This window comes from Moschus berezovskii, chromosome 4 (assembly GCF_049115385.1).
Source record: "Moschus berezovskii isolate FMDL1 chromosome 4, NW_MosBer_1.0, whole genome shotgun sequence".
NCBI lineage: Eukaryota > Metazoa > Chordata > Mammalia > Artiodactyla > Moschidae > Moschus > Moschus berezovskii.
Window position 1 is genome coordinate 32,133,594 of NC_142463.1, and position 24,406 is coordinate 32,157,999.

Genomic DNA, 24,406 nt, shown 5'->3' on the forward strand with positions numbered 1-24,406 from the left:
ACATACAGATGGCTAACAAACACATGAAAAGATGCTCAACATCACTCATAATCAGAGAAATGCAAATCAAAACCACAATGAGGTACCATCTCACACCAGTCAGAATGGCTGCTATCCAAAAGTCTACAAGCAATAAATGCTGGAGAGGGTGCGGAGAAAAGGGAACCCTCTTACACTGTTGGTTGGAATACAAACTAGTACAGCCACTATGGAGAACACTGTGGAGATTCCTTAAAAAACTGGAAATAGAACTGCCATATGACCTAGCAATCTCACTGCTGGGCATACACACTGAGGAAACCAGAACTTAAAGATACATGTGTGTCCCAATGTTCATCGCAGCACTCTTTACAATAGCTAGGACCTGAAAGCAACCTAAATGTCCATCAGCAGATGAATGGATAAGAAAACTGTGGTACATATACACAATGGAATATTACTCAGCTATTGAAAAGAATACATTTGAGTCAGTTCTAATGAGGTGGATGAAACTGGAATCTGTTATACAGAGTGAAGTAGGTCAGAAAGAAAAACATCAATACAGTATATTAACGCATATATATGAAATGTAGAAAGATGGTAACGATAACCCTGTATGCGAGACAGCAAAAGAGACACAGATGTAAAGAACAGACTTTTGGACTCTGCGGAGAGGGCAAGGGTGGGATGATTTGGGTGAATAGCATTGAAACATGTATATTATCATATGTGAAACGAATCGCCAGTCCAGGTTTGATGCATGAGACAGGGTGCTCAGGGCTGGTGCACTGGGATGACCCTGAGGGATGGGATGGAGAGGGAGGTGGGAGGGGGGTTCAAGATGGGGAACACATGTACACCGGGGCTGATTCATGTCAATGTATGGCAAAACCACTACAGTATTGTAAAGTATTAGCCTCCAACTACAATAAATAAATAAATTTTAAAAAATTACAGGGATGAATAAAATCAGTTTTATTAACATAAAATCTTTTACCATATTCATCATATGGTAGAATATAGAAAAGTTATTAAAAAATAAAGTAGAAAAATCTATAAAATCTGAATGACTGTAGGATTTGATGACTTGGTACTTTTATTTTTGTTGGAACCACACAATGAAGATACAATTGAATAACATGTGATATGTTTTTATCATATCAATAACTACAAAACATGGGTTAGCAAAACACATCCACATAGGAGATGCTTAATAAAGATTTGCTAAATGAGTGACATATCCTCCCAATATATAAACGCAATGAGTCACCAGTATACTAAGCAGTATACCAGTATGTGAATAAATAAAAACATGGTCACCAGAGTGACTGAAACCATTGCTCCCTCTCGGTCACATCAAATGTGCACTGCTTAAAGTGAGAGGTTGGCACAGTACCTTGAGTTTCATCATCGAGTCTTGGCATAGCTTGTCTCCCCGAGCTGCGGAAACCTCATCAATTCCAATCAGTTTGGCCTTGTACCGGACCCCTTCACCTTTAAACCTCTTTATCAAAGTGGCTTCACTGCGATCCTGACCTAAAAAGAAAGAAAAGCAGGATTTCGATATGTACGTGTTCAGGTCCCATTGACTTTAAATATCCACAGTTGCAAGACTGGTTCTCTGGTTTACCTAAGTTCAAGGAAAATCAAATCATTGGATCCCATACAAAAGAATGACGACACTCCTGGATACAAATTCTGGCTCTATCCTTCCAAATCCTCAGACAGATTACATAATTTTCTCTAAAATTGTGTTTTCTCAGGCAGAAACAGAGAAAAAAATTAAAAAGTAAGCAACCACAAAGTGGCATGAAGATTTAAAAAAGCCAGATAAAACATAGAAAATACCCAATTTGGATTCTGATGCACACTAGATTGTCAACAAATGATCATTACCCACTACAAGTTTATGTCTGACACTCTTGTTAGAATAGTTAGCCCTGAGTCTCTCTGGTATTTCCAGCATTCAAAATGACTTTGGCCAGGGTCCAAGACCCTCCTTACACCCAATTCTATGGACCGTTTTATAACGAGGCTCCAGAGTAATTGTTTTGTATCAAGTAATGACCCAGGGTCAATTATCAAAGAATGGTTTTACAATATCTCTTCTGCTAACTCATGTGTATACAGAAATAAGCTTCCACACTCCTTGGTACAGTGCCCCCATAACTTGCAGTGGGATTTCCCAGTAATTATTAGCATAATATTTTGCTAAGACACATCAACCAGAAGTTCAAACACATCCACATAAAATAAAGACAGTAAAGTTACTGTGAACAGAGTATGTGTTTCTTGTGAGATGTTTTATAAACTTTATTCCCATTCTTCACAACTCAACCACATCCAGTTCCCAGATGAAGGTCACGGAATTCAAATAGCTTGTCCATATTCACACAGTCAGAAGAAACAGAATATATAGGAATTCGAATCTCTAGCTTCATCAAATGTCCATCAGAGGAGTCACAGGTTGGGGGCATTGCTCATCTGGTTCTTTTTTCTTTTCTTTTCTTTTTTGGGGGGGGTCACATATGGGATCTTAGTTCCCTGATCAGGGATCAAATCTGGACCCCCTGCACAGTCTCAACCACTGGACCACTAGGGAAATCCCAATCATGCAGTCCTTAAGCCTGGAATGCCATCGATACTCATCTCCTGGAATATCATGAACTTCAGTTTCTGATACCTCCTCCATCATGCCTTCTTTCATCAGTTGGAAATGTAGAGCTGAGGCTATCAGAGATAATTCAGCCCATTTCTCCCTATCTACACGATGCACTTATTGAGGCCCTTCCATTAAGTGGGGCTGAGAATTATTTGAGGACGTATTTAAAACAGAAACAAAAACAAAACAGTAATAGCTGACCGCTGTGTGATGCTTTTCTACTGACAGAATATGGCATGCACTTCATTCATTTATTCATTCATCCCTTACTGAGCATCGTCTCTGTGCCAGATGCTATCACTCACTGGCAACAGATGAATGAGACAAAGTCTATGCTCCTAGAGGCTCAAGTTTTTGATGACTGCAAACAAAAATGTGTAGTGTGTTATGCTAGGTATATAAGAAGGCAGAAGCTTTACGGCCAGACATCCTCATGTCAAATCATGGCTCTCACTTGTAAGTCAACTAAACTGTCTGCTGAGCCTCCATCTCCGAACTATTGAATGAAGATTAAATATTCACTTTCAGAGTTATTATGAACAGTAACTTACATGAGCTAGCACATGAATAGCATGGATTCACATGGTAAGTTCTGTATACACGGTAGCTGCCGCCCCTGTTACCAGCTCAGTAAAAGTAGCACCTAGAAGATACAGTTCTGAAAGCAGGAGAGCACAGAGAAGGGGTGTCTGCACAGTTAGTCCCGGACCTGTGGTCCCCAAATCCCACTTGATATTTTTTTCACCACACTCTTGCTGACTCCTGGTATATTGAAGTCTCTGAATTAATTCCACTAAGCAAATATAACACATGGATGATTTGTCTGACTGTGTAATCAATGTAAAAATTAAGCCTCTGGGATCAGTGAGGGCAGATGTCACAGAGTAAGTGAAGTGAAGTGAAGTCGTTCAGTCGTGTCCGACTCTTTGCGACCCCGTAGACTGTAGCCTACCAGGCTCCTCTGTCCATGGGATTTTCCAGGCAATAGTACTGGAGTGGATTGCCATTTCCTTCTACAGGGGATCTTCCCGACCCAGGGATCGAACCCGGGTCTCCCACATTGTAGCCAGACCCTTTACCATCTGAGCCACCAGGGAATCCTAAGAATAACATTTGCCATGATACACCCTATACTGACATCTAGCTGTGGGCAGTGCAGGTCACCTCTCCCTGCATTGTTAAACAATATTTGGTAGGAGTGGCCTATGATTTGATCTATTTCTTGGGAAGTTTATCTTACTCTTTCTTCAATTCCTGATACTATTTCAATCAGTAATGACATCTCTTTGACTATCTGGAACTTCCTCTAAAGTTTAACTATAACGGCAATACCAGGTAGTATTTATTATGTTATGTACAGCACATTATATGCATCAATTTGTTTAGTCCTTAAAATAATCCTAGAGGTAGGTACTGTTACTCAGATCTTATAGATGAGGATCTAAACTGAAGGTCTGAGAGGCCAAGTAACTTGTACAAACTCACTGAGTGGGACTTGAACCCAGATCTGTCTGATGCCAAAGCCCATGCTTGCGGTTTGCTTATGTTCTGTGTCTTCAAGCTTGTTCTCTTAATTATAATGATTAATTGTTTCTCATCTATCCGACTTCCCTATAAAAGTGTCAGTCACTCAGTCATGTCCAACTCTTTGTGACCCCATGGACTGTAGCCTGACAGGCTCCTCTGTCCATGGAATTCTCCAGGCAAGAATACCAGAGCGTGTAACCATTCCCTTCTCCAGGGGATCTTCCCAACCCAGGGATCAAACCTGGGTCTCCAGAATTGCAGGTAGATTCTTTACTATCTGAGTCACCATGGGAAGCCCTTGAGATGATACTTATATAAAAACTCACCTCGCCCAAATCTGTTGATCTTTAATATACTGGCAGCATTAAAACACCACTGAAAGATGGCTTGAAAATGGAACATACACATTCCACACTGCAGGTCATGTCCCAAAAATGTCCATAAGTCAGATATAAAGACAGTCTTAAGAAACATTTGTCAGGGCACAGAGCTCTGCTGAGGAGCACACTTTGTAAGAGGAGGCAGAGAGAGAGATCAGGTGAATGAGGGCAGAGATTAATAAGAAAATATTAGGCCATTTAGAGGAAAGTAGAGAGTCCAATTTAGATTAGGACCCAGGGCCAAGCTAATTTGTATGAAGGGCACTTATGCAGTAGATAATCCAGTTTCTCATTAAATGCTCCACCATTAAAAGGGTAATTTTTCATGAGCACATCTTGAGCGAGGTCTCAGATATATAAATTAAGAAATACATAACAGATATCAGAGCCATAAGGCTATTCCTTCATAGGCACATATGACTTGAGGGTGTTGAAGGGAGGGTCAGTCTTCATGCATCTAAAGTCATCATGAATCCCCAGCCTAGTCTGCTGAAAGTACCACTGACTCTCTGTTTTAGGATGGACAACAGAAAGGCTATGTGTTTAAGGAAAATCATCTATTATCAAGCATTTATGATATCAGTCACTGAGTCGGAAGTTTTACATGCAATCTTTTATTTAATCTTCATACCTGCTTTTTGAGTTTGTCTTTTTCATGAGCCCTATTTTATAGAAGATGACACCAATGCCCAAAGCTAAGGGCATTGCCAGAATTCTTTTAGGTAACAGCTTTGTTGAGATTTAATTCCTATACCATTCAATTCACCATTTTAAAGTATACAGTTCAGTGGTTTTAGTACATTCATAGTTATACAACCATCACTGGTAGCTAATTTCATAACATTTTCATAACTCAGAAGGAAACCTTGTGCTTGTTAGCAGTTATTGCCTATCTTCCCCAAACCCATCAGCCCTAGGCAACCACTAATCTACTTTCTGTCTCTATGGACTTGCTTGTTCTGGAGGCAATTACATTTCACACAAATGGGATCATGTAATATGAGGTCTTTTGTGACTGGCTTCCTTCACTTAGCATCACATTTTCAAGATCATTCGATACAATAGCATGTATCATTGTTTTGTCTTTTTCTTTCTGAATAATATTCCATTGTAAGGATATACCGCAACAGTTGGTGGACATTTAGCTTCTATTTCTTTAGTATTATGAATAATAGTAAAATGAACTATTTTTGTACCAGTTTTTATATAGTCATATTTTTCATTTCTCTTAGGATTATACCTAGGAGAGAAATTTCTGGGTCATACAGTAACTCTGTTAACCTTTTTGAAGAATTATCAAACTGTTTTTCCAAAGTGGTTCTACCAGTTTAAAATCTCACAAAGTATGAGGGTTCCAATTTCTCCACCAGCTGTTCTTGCCAACATCTCTTATCGTCACTGCTTTTTAGTCATCTCTGTAGGGGTTTAATGATATCTCACCATGGTTGTGTTTTGCATTGTCTGCAGGACTAGTGATGTTGAGCATCTTTTCATGTGTTCATTGCCCATTTGCCTATCCACTTTGGTGAAATGCCTATACAAACATGATACGCTGAATCTGACCCCAGGTCTTAGGCGAAATGTCATGCTTTTAACCATTAGGCTACAGGGCCTCCTGTGACCTGTCACAGCACTAACTGCTTCTCACTTTGTGCCACAGTTATTTGAGTAGATGTCATATGGAGTTGTCGTAAACTGCAAGATAGCTTACTGCTAAGACAAGCACAAGTACATACACCTCGCCTGATATTCTCCTATCTTGTCCTATTTAATCTTCTAAGGTTACTGGAAGGACGTGCATCATCATTCAAGAGGAAGAAACTAAATCCAGAAAGGTAACTAAAGTTATTTCAGTTAGGGCTCAGAACAGAGCCTCACCCTGTTGTACTCTGAGGCCTGAGTCCCTCCACGGGGAGCCCTGAGCTCTGGATTCAGATGACCTGAGTTCAAGTCCCAGCTCTCCCACCCCTGCCGTAACTGCGATGCCTTAGGTAAGTTCCTTTACAATGTCTTCCACAGCATCTTTCTCTGTTCAGTGGAGAAAAGAACAGTTGCTCCCATACAGGGTCACTGTGTAGGTCAACAAAATGCCACACAGACAGTATGCAGGAGAGTGACAGGCAAACAGCAAGAGGTCATCAGTGTTGGCTGCCATCTAGACGTTCATATTCCAGTGTGTCTGGGACAGTCCCTGTTTACACCTTATGTCCTGACACTGTTATTACTAGTACCCCTCATTATTCCCAGAAGGATCCCAGTTTGGATGATGAATTGTGTGGTCACCCTAATTATATTTTCTCCATCTATAAACTGTACTGCCTCAGCATGTTCTTTGTGCAAGGCACTGTGCAGATTCCCGCGGTACCGAGCTGAGTGAAAAGTGGCTCTTCTCTGGTCTGAAAGCCACATTTCAGAGACACAGATAGCTTTACAAAATGTTGAGATAATCAGGACTGTGAATGTCACATAGAGTTGAAGGGAGGAAAAATTGTTTCTGCTTGACAGGAAGAGGATGAGCAAACACTGCAGAGGTGAGATGACATTCGAGGAAGGATGGTAAGAAGCAGAGACTCAACAAATAGAAAAGTAAGGAAGAAGTTTTCTAGAGGAATTAAGATTATGGTAATATTCAAAGACAGGGAGTAGTCATGTTATTCTGAGTGATTCTCAACCCTAGTTATGTTTTATTTGTTTGCTTGGATTTCTTTTATTTAAACTTTTATTTTATATTGGAATATAGGTGATTAATAATACTGTGATACTATCAAGTGTACAGCAAAGTAATTCAGTAATACATATACATGTATCTATTTTTTTTTTCAAATTCTTTTCCCATTTAGGTTGTTAAATAATGTTGAGCAGTGTTTCCTGTAGGTCCTTGTTGGCTATTCATTTTAAATACAGCAGTATTTAAAAGTCAATCCCAAACTGCCTATTCCTTCCTCCCACCTCTCCTTCTTGGTAACCGTAACTTCGTTCAATAGTTTCTGTTTGGTAAAAAGTTCATTTGTACCATTTCTTTTTAGATTCTGCATATAAGTGATATCATATGGTATTTTTCTTTCTCTGACCAACTTACTTCCCTCAGTATTATAATCTCTAGGTCCACCCATGTCCCAGCAAATGGCATTATTTCATTTTTAATGTCTGAGTAATATTCCATTGTATATATGCACATCTTTTAGCCATGTTTTAGCATTATCTTGGCAACTTTTTCAAATACCACTCCATAGATTTTTTAGTATATTGATCTGGGATAAGCCTGAGCCAAACAATATCCTTGCAAAGTATTGTGTTTAAGCACACACCTCAATTGATGCTAACGAAGGCTGGAGGGGCTTAATTAAGAAGAGTTTTGGAAGTCAAGCTAAAGCTTTTGGGCTGTTTTTTAGACCACAGGCGCTATTAATGCTGTGGTCTGTTATGAGGATTAGACTAAAACAGTAACAATAGTATAGCAATATTTGGAGAAGTATAAAACTCTCATTGATTCTTTATTGGTTGACAGATATTCATATTCAAAAAATATACATGTGTATATATGTGTGTGTGTGTGTATATCTATATATATATATATATAGATATATAGTGAGTGCTCACTATAAGTTCTAAAGTGTTAGAGATATAGTGAGTGAAGTTACTCAGTTGTGTCCGACCCTTTGTGACCCCACGGACTGTAGCCTACCAGGCTCCTGCATCCATGAGTTTCTCCAGGCAAGAATACTGGAGTGGGTTGCCATTTCCTTCTCCAGGGGATCTTCCTGACCCAGGGGTTGAACCCAGGTCTCCTGCATTATAGGCAGACGCTTTAACCTCTGAGCTACCAGGGAAGCCCTGGATACAGAAATACAGTAGTGACCGAAATATAGAAATATCCCTGTACTCATAGAGCTTACATTCTGGTGAAAAAATCAATAGATTACTGCAGTCATTTTCTAAGTATAGTTTAATTAAAAACTGCCCATTTAAAACACACACACATCCCACATACACACAAAAAACAGGGATTCCTAAATCCCACCCGTTCAGATACTGAACCTAGTGGCAGAGACCCAGCAGACTGAGTTGATTCAGACACTAGTAATCCTGGAAGTTCACCAGGAACAGAAAGAAGTCAAACAGCAACCTTCTTATGTAGAAAATTTCCTGGGAGGTGCTATTTCTCAAACTGGGCCCTCAGAATAAGAATTTCAAAACAAAGTTTTGCCATTTAGAACTAAAACTTAGAGACTCTAACCATGGCCAGAACTGTATGTTTGCACTTTGTAGAGCTCAGTTTACTCTTTCACATCAAATGTGATGCCGTCCACATATTTTGAATTCAGAGCCAGAAATTGAGAGAGGTCATGTAGATTAAATTGATTCATCTAGGTAAGTTTCATGCATTGGAGAAGGAAATGGCAACCCACTCCAGTGTTCTTGCCTGGAGAATCCCAGGGATGGGGGAGCCTGGTGGGCTGCCATCTACGGGGTCGCAGAGAGTCAGACACGACTGAAACGACTTAGCAGCAGCAGCAGCAGCAGGTAAGTTCTACAGTGAAGATTTAAACTCAGGTCTGCCTAAATCAACAGAAGCAGGGTCTCTGGCGATGTTTTAGTTTTTAAAATCGCATCTCTATCAGTAAAATATTTTTGAGCATACAACTTTAAGATAGGTATATATCAGTATAAATAAAATTAACGTCCTTAACATATCTTACAAAGCCCCAACGAATCTGGTCCCTGTTGAAAGTATGGCCTCATTTTTGGACCACCCTCCACTCTACTTCTCACATTCTCGCCACAATGGTCTTCATCCTGTCTCTCCAAAAAGCCGTATTCTGAGCAAATGTATGCTGGGCTCTGCAGTTTTGCACCTGCTGTTCTTCGAACCTTGAAGCCACCACACCCCCAACCTCATCCTTCCTCCCCCCCCAGCCCCTTCCCACTTCCCTTTGACACCTGAAGTCTCAGCACAATGCCACGTGCCCAGGATTCTCTATCCCAGAGGTCTATCTGGGAGGTCCCCTCTGAGATGTGACCACAGTACTCTCCTGATAAGCCCCCTGCATTCCTGCAACAAATTAATCTCATTTGTAATCATCTGTTTAAATTGCTCCTTCTCATTCCTCTGTAAGCTCCAGAAAGCCCAGGACTGTGTTATATTTGTTAGCCAAGGTATCCCTGGAGACTGGCGTTTTCCTAACAAACAGACACATTTTCACTCAATTCCCTCACAGCATCTGTCACAGCACTGTGGCACCTCAGTGACTTTGTCTTCAAGCCTCTTTCCTTCTCTGCACTTTCGATCCCTGAGGATGGGGCTGTGTTCTCTGAACGTAGCATGGAGCCTGGCATAGAATGGACCCACAGTTCCCAGCTCTACTGAATAATTGAATACATGAATACAGTTATTTATTTATTCAAAAGAGGCCACTGACTCCCAGAGTCTGGATCACTCTGGGGAAGTGTACAGGGTCACTATAAACCCCTTCCAAACAGACTTTATCTCAAATCCATTGCATGAGTGTGGATCACTAAATCTTCAAGGAATAAAATTCCTAACGGGAGGAAGCAAATGTCACACCTGCAGTTAAGTTCACTGGTGCCTTCACTTCATGCCATTAGGGGGAGAGCATTTCTCAACCTCATCACAACCTGCTCACCTCATAACCGGGAAATGACTCTCTGAATTTAGATGGAGACAGTGCCGAGGACACTCAGTAAGCTCCCTGTTTTGAGCAGGCCTCAAGGATGCTGTCAGGAAGAAGACCATGTCCCTATGTTGGAGTGGAAGGCACTCCCAGCATGGAAGTCCCACACGGGGAGTGACTTTGTAGAAACATCAATAAAAACAAGCCCCTTGGGCAGAAGCCTAGATCCCAAAGAAGCAGGCAATTAGCATTTCCCGCGACACTGAGGCAGAGAGCCCACAGAAGTCACTGGAGTCATAATCGGTCTCCCACTCCAGGCTGTTCACTCAGGACGGCTAATGGCCAAGTAAACGAGATTTCACACCCAAGATTGTTCTCTCTTCACCTCCCCCACGCATCCTAGATTATAATGATCATGGCCACAGAAACCCACGCAAGAGCCAAGATTGTTTTTTCTACTGTGGGCAGTCTGGCTGTGAATTCTTCTAACTTTTGACAGTTACCATATTTATCTGTCTAGCAGAGGTCAACACCAACATATTTCTTATGTTAAGCTGAATATTCAATTCTCTTTTTTTAGATACTTACACACCTAAGGAGGTGTCTCAGCTCAGGCTGCTATAACAAAATACCAAACACAGTGTGACTTAAATGGCAGGCATCAATTTCTCACTGTTCTGATGTCTGTGAAGTCTAAGAGCAGGGTGCTGGCATACTTGACCCTCTTTTTAGTTGGCAGATGGCTACCCTCTTGCTGTGTCCTCACACAGTGGAGCGAAACAGCAAGTGCGAGAGCTCGGATTCTGTCTTCCTCTTCTAAGGGCAAGAATCCCACCAAAGGGGCCCCACCCTCATGACCTAATCAAAACCTAATTATGTCTGAAAGTCCCCACTTTCAATGTCATCTCATCAGAGGTCAAGGCTTCAACATAAAATTTTGAAGGGTGTGGGGGGAGGAGACACAAATATTCATTCTGTAACAAGAGGCTGGAATGAGGAAGAGGGAAAAGCTGGATGACATCCGAAAGCAGGTGTGTCTGTTCCATAATCATAAACTATTTAATTGAAAATTCAGAACCACCTTGGAGGCAGACTGCATCCCACTGAGAGATGAGGGAATGGAGGTCAGAAGGGAATGGAGGTCAATGGTATTGAATACAAGGCAACGCTGCTAGTGAGGGGCATGGTTGCCTAACTCTGGGGTCAGAAGGCACTGCAGTAGCTCTGTACCTACCTGTGTATGTGGGATTCTGGGGTACTCATTTAACTTTTGAGTGTTGGGCTCCATCTGTAGAACGCTGTATATCGCTTCTCAGCCTTTTGGCTAAGATCAAGTGTAGAATACTATAGTTATTTGTAGTCCTCTCCAGGATACTCCTTATTGCCAAATTCAGACTTAAACTGAAGAAAGTAGAGAAAACCACTAGACCATTCACGTATGACCTAAATAAAATCCTTTACGATTATACAGTGGAAGTGAGAAATAGACTCAAGGGATTAGATCTGATAGAGTGCCTAAAGAACTATGGACAGAGGTTCGTGACATTGTACAGGAGTCAGGGATCAAGACTATCCCCAAGGAAAAGAAATGCAAAAGGCAAAATGGTTGTCTGAGGAGGCCTTACAAATGACTGTGAAAAGAAGAGAAATGAAAGGCAAAGGAGAAAAGGAAAGATATACCCATTTGAATGCAGAGTTCCAAAGAATAGCAAGGAAAGATAAGAAAGCCTTCCTCAGTGATCAATGCAAAGAAATAGAGGAAAACAATAGAACGGGAAACACTAGAGATCTCAAGAAAATTAGAGATACCAAGGGAACATTTCATGCAAAGATGGGCACAATAAGGGACAGAAATGATATGGACTTAACAGAAGCAGAAGATATTAAGAAGAGGTGGCAAAAACACAGAAGAACCATACAAAAAAGACTTTCATGACCCAGATAACCACGATGGTATGATCATTCACCTAGAGCCAGACATCCTGGGATGTGAACTCAAGCAGGCCTTAGGAAGCATCACTACGAACAAAGATAGTGGAGGTGATGGAATTCCAGTTGAGCTACTTCAAAATCTAAAAGATGATGCTGTGAAAGTGCTGCACTCAATATGCCAGCACATTTGCAAAACTTAGCAGTGGCCACAGGACTGGAAAAGGTCAGTTTTCATTCCAATCCCAAAGAAAGGCAATGCTAAAGAGTGTTCAAACTACCGCACAATTGCACTTATATCACATGCTAGCAAAGTAATGCTCAAAATTCTCCAAGCCAGGCTTCAACAGTATGTGAACAGTGAACATCCAGATGTTCAAGCTGGATTAGAAAAGGCAGAGGCACCAAACATCAAATTGCCAACATCTGCTGGGTCATTGAAAAAGCAAGACAGTTCCAGAAAAACATCTACTTCTGCTTTATTGACTATGCCAAAGACTCTGACTGTGTGGATCACAACTGTGGAAAATTCTGAAAGAGATGGGAATACCAGACCACCTGACCTGCCTCTTGAGAAATATGTATACAGGTCAGGAAGCAACAGTTAGAACTGGACATGGAACAACAGGCTGGATCCAAATAGGAAAAGGAGTACGTCAAGGCTGTATATTGTCACCCTGCTTATTTAACTTACATGCAGAGTACATCATGAGAAACGGTGGACTGGATGAAGCACAAGTTGGAATCAAGATTACTTGGAAAAACATCAATAACCTCAGATATGCAGTTGACACCACCCTTGTGGCAGAAAGTGAAGAAGAACTCAAGAGCCTCTTGATGAAAGTTAAAGAGGATAGTGAAAATGTTGGCTTAAAGCTCAACATTCAGAAAACAAAGACCATGGCATCTGGTCCCATCACTTCATGGGAAATAGATGGGGAAACAGTGGAAACAGTGTCAGACTTTATTTTTTTGGGCTCCAAAATCACTGCAGATGGTGACTGCAGCCATGAAATTAAAAGATGCTTGCTCCTTGGAAGAAAAGTTACGACCAACCTAGATAGCATATTAAAAAACATAGATATTATTTTGCCAACAAAGGTCCGTCTAGTCAAGGCTATGGTTTTTCCAGTAGTCATGTATGTATGTGAGAGTTGGACTATAAAGAAAGCTGAGCACAGAAGAATCGATGCTTTTGAACTGTGGTGTTGGAGAAGACTCTTGAGAGTCCCTTGGACTGCAAGGAGATTCAACTAGTCCATCCTAAAGGAGAACAGTCCTGGGTGTTCCCTGGAAGGACAGATGCTGAAGCTGAAACTGCAATACTTTGGCCACCTGATGCGAAGAACTGACTCATTTAAAAAGACCCTGATGCTGGGAAAGACTGAAGGCAGGAAGAGAAGGGGACTACAGAGGATGAGATGATTGGATGGCATCACCAACTCAATGAACATGAGTCTGAGTAAACTCTGGGAGTTGGTGATGGACAGGGAGGACTGGCGTGCTGCAGTCCATGGGTCACAAGGAGTTGGACATGACTGAGCTACCAAACTATGGTAGTTGCTACCTTGGTGGGTCAGTGGTCAAAAATATGCCTGCCAATGCAGGAGACAAGGGTTTGATCCCCGGGTCAGGAAGATCCTCTGGAGAAAGAAATGGCAACACATTCCAGTATTCTTGCCTGGAGAATTCAATTCCATGGGCAGAAGATCCTGGCAGGTTACAGCCCAAAGGGTTGCAAAAGAGCTGGACGTGACTTAGTGACTAAACAACAATTAGAACATTTAGAAGGATTTGATGAGATAATACACATTTTTCTCTTAGCACATTCCCAGGCACACGGCAGTCTTTTAATAAATATATACTGCCTTCCTCCTCCCCAAATAACATATTTCACATTAAGCACCAGTGGCCCATAGCAAATTCATAGCACTTTAGAAGTAATGGTCCCAGCCGTTTGGGAATTTTTTGTTTGTTTGTTTCCTGGGAATAAGGTTGCAATTAGGAACAGGAAGTTCCTTCCTGAAGGCTACAGGGAGACCACCTTATGAATTATTAACACAGTATCCAAACAGACACTTCCTCCCTCCTTCTGCATATCTCCCTGAATTAATTACTAGGCCATCCATCTTGATGATAAGAAAATTTCAGAGTTCCCCACCCCCAGCCTACCAACATCATTCTGTCCATTGCTGAGAAAGCTCTATTGTTTGTTAGGTTGTCCCATTTAAGAACAGATTGTGGGGAGAATCTCAGGGCCCAGGAGCAGAGACAACTTATTTTATTTAGAATTCTATCTTGCAGTTATCCAGGTATTGATTTGCAATGGACAAAAAATTATGTATGCTGACTGTGTGGGGGGGAATGCTGATTTTTCTGTAATTAACTAGCTGGGCAGAGAGCAGAATAAGGGGAACGACACACTTAAGAGACTGTTAAAAGGCACTTTTATGAACATGGTGGCTGTCATCACTGCTAAAAGGTAAACTAATTAAAGAACTAAAATAAATATTCAACCTATAACTCTTACAGGCATTTTCTATAAAAATGTTCCTCTCTGCTATTTTTGGAAAGTCCTCCATATAAAGGGCATCTGGAGAATGGAGCACTAAGATTTCTACAGATTCTAATGTGAGGGGCTGGCCATCTGCATTTTCAAAGCTTGGCCAATGATTCCTAGGCAGAATCAGATTAGGAACCACACAAGAACAAGGGAGGTCCTTTAGTGAAACATACGTGAGCCAATTCTTACTCTCGGATAATTGGCCCTTCTTTCATTTTCCTGACAAAGGTCTACTAGTGCGTGTTTTCTTTCTGCCAGGTGTTCATTTAACAAATCTATTACAAACATTGTATGACATCATTGGTAAGCTCAATAACAGAAGAAAACAAGCATTGGGCACGTCATGCCACTCCGACAGATCCTTAAACCAACAGTTTCCTGCCAGTGCTCTTTCAAACCCCGTTTTCAAGTTTCTGTGAAGGGCACCTGCAGAGACCATCAAGCTAAGTCAGTGTGGGGTGTGACTCATACCCCTCTTGGTGACTCCTGGTGCCGGAGGGCATGTTGCGGCAGGAAGAGTCTGGGCCCAGGAATCCCCCTCACTGGACTGACAGCTAGCTTCCACAGGGCTCACATGGCCATCCGTTGTCCTCTCTGTGCCCCCCAAGCAACTAGGACAGTCTGGGCATTGAGTGGGTACTCAATAAATACTTGCTGAATAATGATACTCTCAGTAAGGGAACTTGCTCTCACTAATCCAGTCTTCAATAGTCTCTCCCAAACACGCAGACATAGCGTCTTATAACTTTTGAAAGTCAAGTTTACGTTCTCATCATGATGTCCAAAGACTCAGGTGCTATTAATGAGGTTAGTGGCACTGCAAACCCAGCAATGTTTCTCAATCAGAAGTCAGGCATATGCCAATCATATCTCCATGTAAGAAGGAACAGTGAGATGGAAAAAAAAAATAGAGATCTTCTGGTTTAAGATTATAAAGACATCTATAATCCTCCATTGCTGACTCCTGAAGTCCTCTGTGAAGGCATACCAGCTTGGTAGACCCTGCTAACTTGAGCCTGTTTCAAGGATTAACCATCCTGCCCTCTAATCTGAAGCTTTTTTTGGTTCTCATTTGCTTACCAAGAGCCTGAGGATGGCACACACCATTTACTTCTCAGGTCTTTGGATAGCTGGGCTTGTGTCTTTTTCTTAGTGGCCATGAGGCAGAGAGGGTAAAACCAGTTTGTGCTGCCACCATGCGTAAGGGAAAGCACCAGGTGTGCAATATTTTATCTCATGCTGATGCCACAGTGCAAGGCATAGAATGTGCTTTGAACAATTTGTATGCTCCCTTTCACTGTTCTTTTACTCCTCACAACAACCTAGCATGGCATGCATTCTTAGTCGCTTCTTATGGATGAGAAAATAGAGGCTCCAAGAGGTAAAGATTGGCCTAAGACCACAGAGCTCGGAAAAGGCGGAGCCAGGAGTGATGGAAAATCAATGGAGTTGAAATCAAAGTTTTAAGGCAAACAGGTAGATACAGAGAACAGAGTATTGGTTGCTAGAGGTGAAGCTGCTAGACGGAGGGTAAAATGGGTAAATGGAATCAACTATATGGTGATGGATGGTAACTCAGTGGTGAGCATGTTGTAGAGAATACAGAAATGGAACTATAAGGTTTAGCATATGAAAAAGATATTTTTACAAACCAATGTTACACCAATTAAAAAAACTACAAAAAAAAAAAAAAACCACTTAACAACAAAAAAATACCAAAGCAAGAAAAAAAAAGCAGGGAAAGGGCAGGTCTAAATCTATAGTCATGGAATTAATTTTTGATTCTGTTATGTGAAAAAGAAAGGGTCCTGTTACGGTTGCAGGGCTGCAGGGATGAAGACAGGTCAGGATGATGCACATAAGGGTGGGGAGGGGCAGGATGATGAAAGGGAAAGAACAGAGTTCAGGGGGGACTTGTCATTCGAAGGCTCCTGGCCTGGAGCAAGTCATTTCATCTCTCCACAGAAGACAGTTAACAGTGTTCCTCCTGCAGGATTACTGGAAGAACTGTATGCCATTGTATGGGCGAAGCAGCTAACAGTGCAGTACACCTCCTGGCTCACATCATATATTGATAATATTTTCACTTCCTTTCCTGTGAACTGCAGTCTGCATGTGGTGTCTCCCAAACCCAGTTTCTGGTCTGAAGACTCCTCCCCCAGGTGACATGCTGACCCAGGAAGGCTCTTGAGTAAGCTGCTCTCAGAGAACTGTCCACCACCAAAGAGTCCCTCACCCAAGGCCAGGTTCCCCTCATCTCACTCCCTCGCCCCCCTAAAGTGTACATCCAATCAATAACTGGCTGATTAGATGGGGTTGAATATGAAGGCCCACAGCCCAACCTTCAACTGGGGACGCCGCTAAAGGCAGGTCAAGAGCTCCCTGTGGAAAGGTGGGGATCAGCTGAGGCCTTTGTTGCAGCTGCATCAAGGTCAACTCCTCCCTCTGCCCAGCCCTGCCACCCACACTCCTCATCAGCACTGACTCTGAAGGTACTTCCCCAAAAAGCTTTCTAAGCAAATCTCCATCTCCACCACCGGTTTCCTGGGAACTCAATGGAAGACAGTACAGAATCAGTGCATTTGAGAGAAAGCGTTCTGACAGATGATACAGAAGGGGTCTTGACATGGAGATGCAAGCCAGCAAGTGTCTGTAATAACCCAAGAGTAACAGGAAGAGGGCTTGGGGTGGGGGGTGGAGGGAGCAGCACTGAATGTCCCAATAATGTAATCAGGTTTGACACTCCATGAGGCTAAGCCTAATCAAGAGGGCAAATCCAGAGCTAACACTCTCGCCAAATGCAACTCAAAGGCCCCTGGCAAAGCTGCTGTGGGCAGCTGCATCTGTAGGAGTGAGCTGGATGATCACCCATCCAAGGGCATCCTCACCACCACCAGAACTGGGAGGTCCACTGGGGTTTGCTTTTCTAAAGTTCACAACTTGTCTCCCTTTGGCAAATGCACATGATAGCAGATACTAGGCACCTACAAAGCCCTGAGAGCTGATGACAAATGAAGGTTACCTTGTTTTCCAATGAAAAATAACAGATATATTTTTAAACTTTTTCTATTTCTTTTTGTAAAAAAAAAAAAAATGTTTTTTTTTCTTTTCAGTTCAAAGATAAACATGCTCAAATCTTAAAATTTGGAAAATATAAGAGAGGAAAAAGAGGGCAAGTCATCCAGAATTTCTTCCAGGGATATCTATGGTTGCATTTGAGAATATGGCCTTCCAAAATTTCCTAAGTGTACACACACAAATGTACATTTCTCAAAAATATTTTCATACTGTACATCTGCAGCTTCCTTCTTTCATTTGGCAGGGCAGTACATCTTTTCTTCCATATTGATATTTTTTTTGTAACATGATTCTTGAAGTGAAGTGAAGTGAAGTTGCTCAGTCGTGTCTGACCCTTTGGGACCCCATGGACTGTAGCCTACCAGGCTTCTCCATCCATGGGATTTTCCAGGCAAGAGTACTGGAGTGGGTTGCCATTAACATGATTCTTAGTGGCTGCCTAATATCCCCGTCCTATAGACGTGGTGTAATTTATCTAGCCAACTCCCTATCATTGGACAGTTAAGATCTTTTCAATTAAAACAGTGCAAAGAGATACAATATTGAGAATTTCTGCTGAAGACAGGAGGAAGATGGATTTTCCCTGTGAGAACGCCTTCATGGAATCTTTCTACATGTATCAGAGATGACGTTTCATTATTTCCCCCTACCCTTCTGCTCTAGAGAAGTGTGGGCTCAAACAGACAAGTGCAAATGTGAAAACAAATGCAAAATTTACCTCTCCCAGAGTTTTTCAGTGGGAGAAACAATTAAGGAAAAGGAAGGAAGTCTATGATTTGCATCACACATGAATCTCTTGTAAGCTCTGAACATGCTGCCCACGGGAAGCCAGACGACTGAGATCAAAGAGAGAAGCAATGGAGTCAGCTTTAGTCAGTAAGCTGAGGTCATAGCGCAACACAGAACAGTTGAATTCCCAGCTTTAAGTTGTCACCCCACATGCACGAACACCCAACATTTGAAAGTCTGTTTTTGGACCCAGACTCTGGTTAATTAAATCACAAATGAACAAGGGTTTCTATTTTCATATGCAGCCTACAATTGGCCAAGAACTTTCTTCTGCAGTAGTCACCACTTTCACAGGGTCACCTCCATTAGGAGAAAAAAAAAATAGAGGGTTTAATTGAGTCTCTCTGCTGCCAACTTGCTCACAGACTATTTTTTAAGGAGATTATTTTGGTCCTAAAAGATTCTGGTGGGAGCGAGACTCACGCTTTATCTTCCATCTGCCTTCTAAACAAGAGGGCTGTGTATGCTATCGACTGATTAAATGATTTCTTTAGAGTACAAAGAAGTATTTGTGATGAAGACAACAGAGAGGGCAAATCAATTATTTACTGAGGAGACTGCGATATAAATTACATTTGATTAAACTCAAAGATAAATCACAGTGATGGAGGGTTTAAGTGGAATGTGCTGGAATAGACAGTGACTAAGTGCCCCCCGACATTGCCAGTAATGAACGCAAGGGCACAGGCCCAGCCCTGACACCCCTGGATTTCTAACACAGGCAGCCTAATATTCTTTCATGCATGGCACAAACAAGAGTTGAATGCCCACCACACAGCATTTGCCCAGGTCCCAGGCAACAGTCATGGACAAGGAAGAAAAAGCCCCTGCTCTCCTAGAGCTTCAGACCTGAAGAGGAAATAAAGTGAATAAGCCTATAAATAAATAATGAACGAGATCATTCCAGAGAGTGATAAGTGTTATGAAGATGATAAAACAGTTTGATGAGATGAAGAGTGACTGGGGCAGGGTGGGGAACAATTAATTTCGACAGGCTGGTCCAGGAAGACATTTCTGGAGAAATGACATTTGAAGGGAGATGTGAACATCAAGAAAAGGGCAGTCATACCAGGAGGGAATGTGCTTGGCTTGTTTACAAAACAGAAAGACAGTAGTGTGTGATGGAAGCAGATCCAAGAAGGAGGGGCCGGAGCTGCAGGGAAAAGGGAGGCAGGACTCCTGCATGTGCCGCTTTAGGAGGTCAGGTAAGGGGTGTGGATTTGTTTCTAAGCCCATCTAAAGCCAGGGTATTGAGAGGGGAAGGAGTTACGCAGGTACATGATGGCATTTATAACCATTTCTCCAACTGCTCTTTGGTAAAAGGGGGTGAAGTCAAAGCGGGAGGTATGGTGGTGATCCAGGTGAGAGAAGAGATCAGGAACATAGATTAACACACAGAAAAATGGGCTGAATCAAAACAGACACTGCAGGAAGGCAGACAGGACTCATTCACAGATTGTTTGTGGGAGAGACAGAAAAAAGGAGTCCAGTATGATTCTTGATTATGGTTTAGGGACCCAAGTGGAAGGCAGGCTCCCTTCCTGAGATAAAGCCATCCTAATCAGTGATGGAGACACAGCCAAGGGATCCAGGTGACTTCAGGTTCCCTTTAAGACCTTTCAGATTCCATCTCTGTGGACTGTGTGTGGAATTCAGAAGCAGACGGATGCAATCCCCCAATGCTGGTTCTGTCATGAGGGCACCAGGCCCCACTAAGTCTCGGGAAGTTCAAGACCCACCTGGATGTCTGAGCATGAAACCAGGATGTGTAGTCCATCTGGCAGAGAGGTGCTCCGTAAATATGAGGTTTTTTCCCTCCAGTTTAAATGTAGCCCCAGAGTACAGACTGAGCTATTTTGATGCTGAAAAACCATTATATCATCATCTAAAAACACTCTTTTTTTTTTTTCTATCTCACTGACTGTATGAGAATTGGGCCTTGGCCTCATTCATCAAGACTAGACAACTTTAAAGATGTCTGTCCAATCTTAGTGACTGAACCCCCAGCTGACTGCCCCCTTCCACACAGCAGGATCGTCCCAGTGACCTTGTTTATACAACATGACCTGACCCTCTGGCCCCTGCTGATCAGACCAGATGATGACACCTAGTCCAAGCTGTGTTGATCAGAGTCCCAGGCTTGGGAATTGAGAGCCAAAGCAGAGAGGAATCAATCTTTCCTTGTGGCTAGATTATAGAATTCTGGGTGGCCAACTTTTTCTGCCATTGGCTTGGGTAACAGAAAGGCAATCTTATAAAAAGCCAAGGGAATAGATGCTCTGGAAGATGTGACCACAGAGAAAAAACACTGTAAAAAAAAAATGAAAAGAAGAAAGAGAGAGAGAAAGAAATATCAGAAAGTAGAGTATCCCTGCTTGTGTTCCTGATCACTCGTTTGCAACCCCGTGAACTATATACCCCACCAGGTTCCTCTGTCCATGGGATTTCCAAGCAAGAATTCTGGAGTGGGTTCCATTTCCTTCTCCAAGGGGTCTTCCAAACCCAGGGATCAAACCCATGTCTCCTGCGTTTCCTTCATTGGTAGGTGGATTCTTTATCACTGAGCCACCTGGGAAGCCCGGGAGTATCCTTGCTGCTGCTGCTAAGTCGCTTCAGTCGTGTCCGACTCTGTGCAACCCCATAGATGGCAGCCCACCAGGCTCTCCTGTCCCTGGGATTCTCCAGGCAAGAACACTGGAGTGGATTGCCATTTCCTTCTCCAATGCATGAAAGTGAAAAATAAAAGTGAAGTCGCTTAGTCGTGTCCGACTCTTAGCGACCCCATGGACTGCAGCCCACCAGGCTCCTCCATCCATGGGATTTTCCAGGCAAGAGTACTGGAGTGGGGTGCCATTGCCTTCTCCCGGAGTATCCTTCCGTTCCGTTCCGTTCAGTCGCTCAGTTGTATCCGACTCTTTGCGACCTCATGAATCACAGCACGCCAGGCTTCCCTGTCCATCACCAATTCCTGGAGTTCACCCAAACTCATGTCCATTGAGGCGGTGATGCCATCCAGCCATCTCATTCTCTGTCGTCCCCGTCTCCTCTCACCCCAATCACTCCCATCATCAGAGTCTTTTCCAATGAGTCAACTAGATTCCCAATTCCTGATTCATCTCCGAGAGGCTCCGTTCACACATGCCCTTCCTTAAGTCTATGAGACAACTCTCAGTACTAATGATGTGTCCCTTTGTTATATTTAAGTCCATTCAAGTTGACTTCCATTACTTGCAACTACAAAGCTTTCATTAATAACGGATATGAATTTCTGTATATCTGGCCCCTGGCCCACCTCTGCATGGTCAGGAGACAGTCAGTAAATGTTTGTCGAATGGAAGGGATGTAGATGGTGGTACTCAGGGCACTGCCCCAGGGAATCTGCTTTATCTTTGCATCTTTCTACCTAGCTTCATACCTCCTAATAAAGCCAAAAAAAGAGAAAGAATTTGAATTTTGATATCTTTCCCCCACTGTCATCACCAAGATCTCAGGAAACAAATTGTTTAATTTTGCAGTTTATCTCCTTGGAGATTAACTTTAGCTTTCAGTTAATTTTATGTATAAGAGCCAATTATCTTATAAGCAACTTCTTTTTGTCTCCTTTCTGCTAACAAGGAAAAATAGACAAGTCTATTTGATTGGATAACAAAAGCTTGAATGCCTACATGGTCTTGCTGATTTCAACAAAGCGCCTCCTTTCCAAAGAGCTCAACATAGGATTGCAAGCACAATCCTAATGCTTCTTAAACCACTGTAGTAAAATGCCAGGGAGAAAATGTGACAAATGTTGATAATCAGCAATAGTAGGATATAACGGATCAATGGAAAACAAATAAGTATTAAATCCCTTTTAGTTTAATTCAGCCAACATTTTGTAAGCATCTTTCATCTAACTGATACCATGCCTGGGGCTAGAGCTGCCATGTATTAAACACCTACTGTGCTCCAGGTCTTCTCTTGTTTTGTTGAAAGAGGCTGTGTGCTATGACCAGTGCGTTCTCTTGGCAAAACTCTATTAGCCTTTGCCCTGCTTCATTCCATGCTAAAGGCCAAATTTGCCTGTTACTCCAGGTGTTTCTTGACTTCCTACTTTTGCATTCCAGTCCCCTATGATGAAAAGGACATCTTTTTTGGGTGTTAGTTCTAAAAGGTCTTGTAGGTCTTCATAGAACCGTTCAACTTTGGCTTCTTTAGCGTTATTGGTTGGGGCATAGGCTTGGATTACGGTAATATTGAATGGTTTGCCTTGGAAATGAACAGAGATCATTCTGTCATTTTGAGATTGCATCCAAGTACTGCATTTTGGAAACTTTTGTTGACCATGATGGCTACTCCAGTTCTTCTAAGGGATTCCTGCCCACAGTAGTAGAATTAAATTTAAATTAAATTCCTGAGTTAAATTCACCCATTCCAGTCCATTTTAGTTCACTGATTCCTAGAACGTCGACGTTCACTCTTGCCATCTCCTGTTTGACCACTTCCAATCTGCCTTGATTCATGGACCTAACATTCCAGGTTCCTATGCAATATTGCTCTTTACAGCATCGGACCTTGCTTCTATCACCAGTCACATCCACAGCTGGGTATTGTTTTTGCTTTGGCTCCATCCTTTCATTCTTTCTGGAGTTATTTCTCCACTGATCTCCAGTAGCATACTGGGCACCTAATGACCTGGGGAGTTCCTCATTCAGTATCCTATCACTTTGCCTTTTCATACTGTTTATGGGGTTCTCAAGGCAGGAATACTGAAGTGGTTTGCCATTCCCTTCTCCAGTGGACCACATTCTGTCAGACCTCTCCACCATGACCTGCCCATCTTGGGTGGCCCCACATGGCAAGGCTTAGTATCATTGAGTTAGACAAGGCTGTGGTCCGTGTGATCAGATCGACTAGTTTTTCTGTGATTATGATTTCAGTGTGTCTGCCCTCTGATGCCCTCTCGCAATATCTACCTTCTTATTTGGGTTTCTCTTACCTTGGTCGTGGGGTATTCCTACACATGGACATCACCAGATGGCCAACACCAAAATCAGATTGATTATATTCTTTGCAGCCAATGATGGATAAGCTCTATACAGGTAGCAAAAACAAGACCAGGAGCTGACTGTGGCTCAGATCATGAACTCCTTATTGCCAAATTCACACTGAAATTGAAGAAAGGAGGGAAAACCACTAGACCATTCAGATATGACCTAAATCAAATCCCTTATGACTATACAGTGGAAGTGAGAAATAGATTTAAGGGACTAGATCTGATAGAGGGAGTGCCTGATGAACTCTGGACGGAGGTTCATGACACTGTACAGGAGACAGGGACCAACCATCCCCATGGAAAAGAAATGCAAAAAAGCAAAATAGCTGTTTGGGGAGGCCTTACAAATAGCTGTGAAAAGAAGAGAAGCGAAAAACAAAGGAGAAAAGGAAAGATATAAGCATATGAATGCAGAGTTCCAAAGAACAGCAAGGAGAGATAAGAAAGCCTTCCTCAGAGATCAATGCAAAGAAATCGAAGAATACAACAGAATAGGAAAGACAAGAGATCTCTTCAAGAAAATTAGAGATACCAAGGGAACACTTCATGCAAAGATGGGCTCGATAAAGGACAGAAATGGTATGGACCTAACAGAAGCAGAAGATATTAAGAAGAGGTGGCAAGAATACACAGAAGAACTGTACAAAAAAGATCTTCACAACCAAGATAATCACGATGGTGTGATCACTCACCTAGAACCAGTCATCCTGGAATGTAAAGTCAAGTGGGCCTTAGGAAGCATCACTATGAACAAAGTTAGTGGAGGTGATAGAATTCCAGTTGAGCTACTTCAAATCTTGAAAGATGATGCTGTGAAAGTGCTGCACTCAATAT

At 42.2% G+C, this 24,406-nt stretch overlaps 1 protein-coding gene across 3 annotated transcripts in view; it reads right to left on the reverse strand.

Annotated features, from left to right (window-relative positions):
* The window catches only part of DAB1 (DAB adaptor protein 1), a 476,669-nt gene that overhangs the window by 163,248 nt on the left and 289,015 nt on the right, over positions 1-24,406 (reverse strand). For all 3 annotated transcript variants that reach the window (XM_055402651.2, XM_055402649.2, XM_055402647.2), the window contains exon 3: positions 1,376-1,515. In XM_055402651.2, the coding sequence (XP_055258626.1) occupies positions 1,376-1,515 (140 nt within the window). The remainder of the gene's footprint in view (positions 1-1,375; positions 1,516-24,406) is intronic.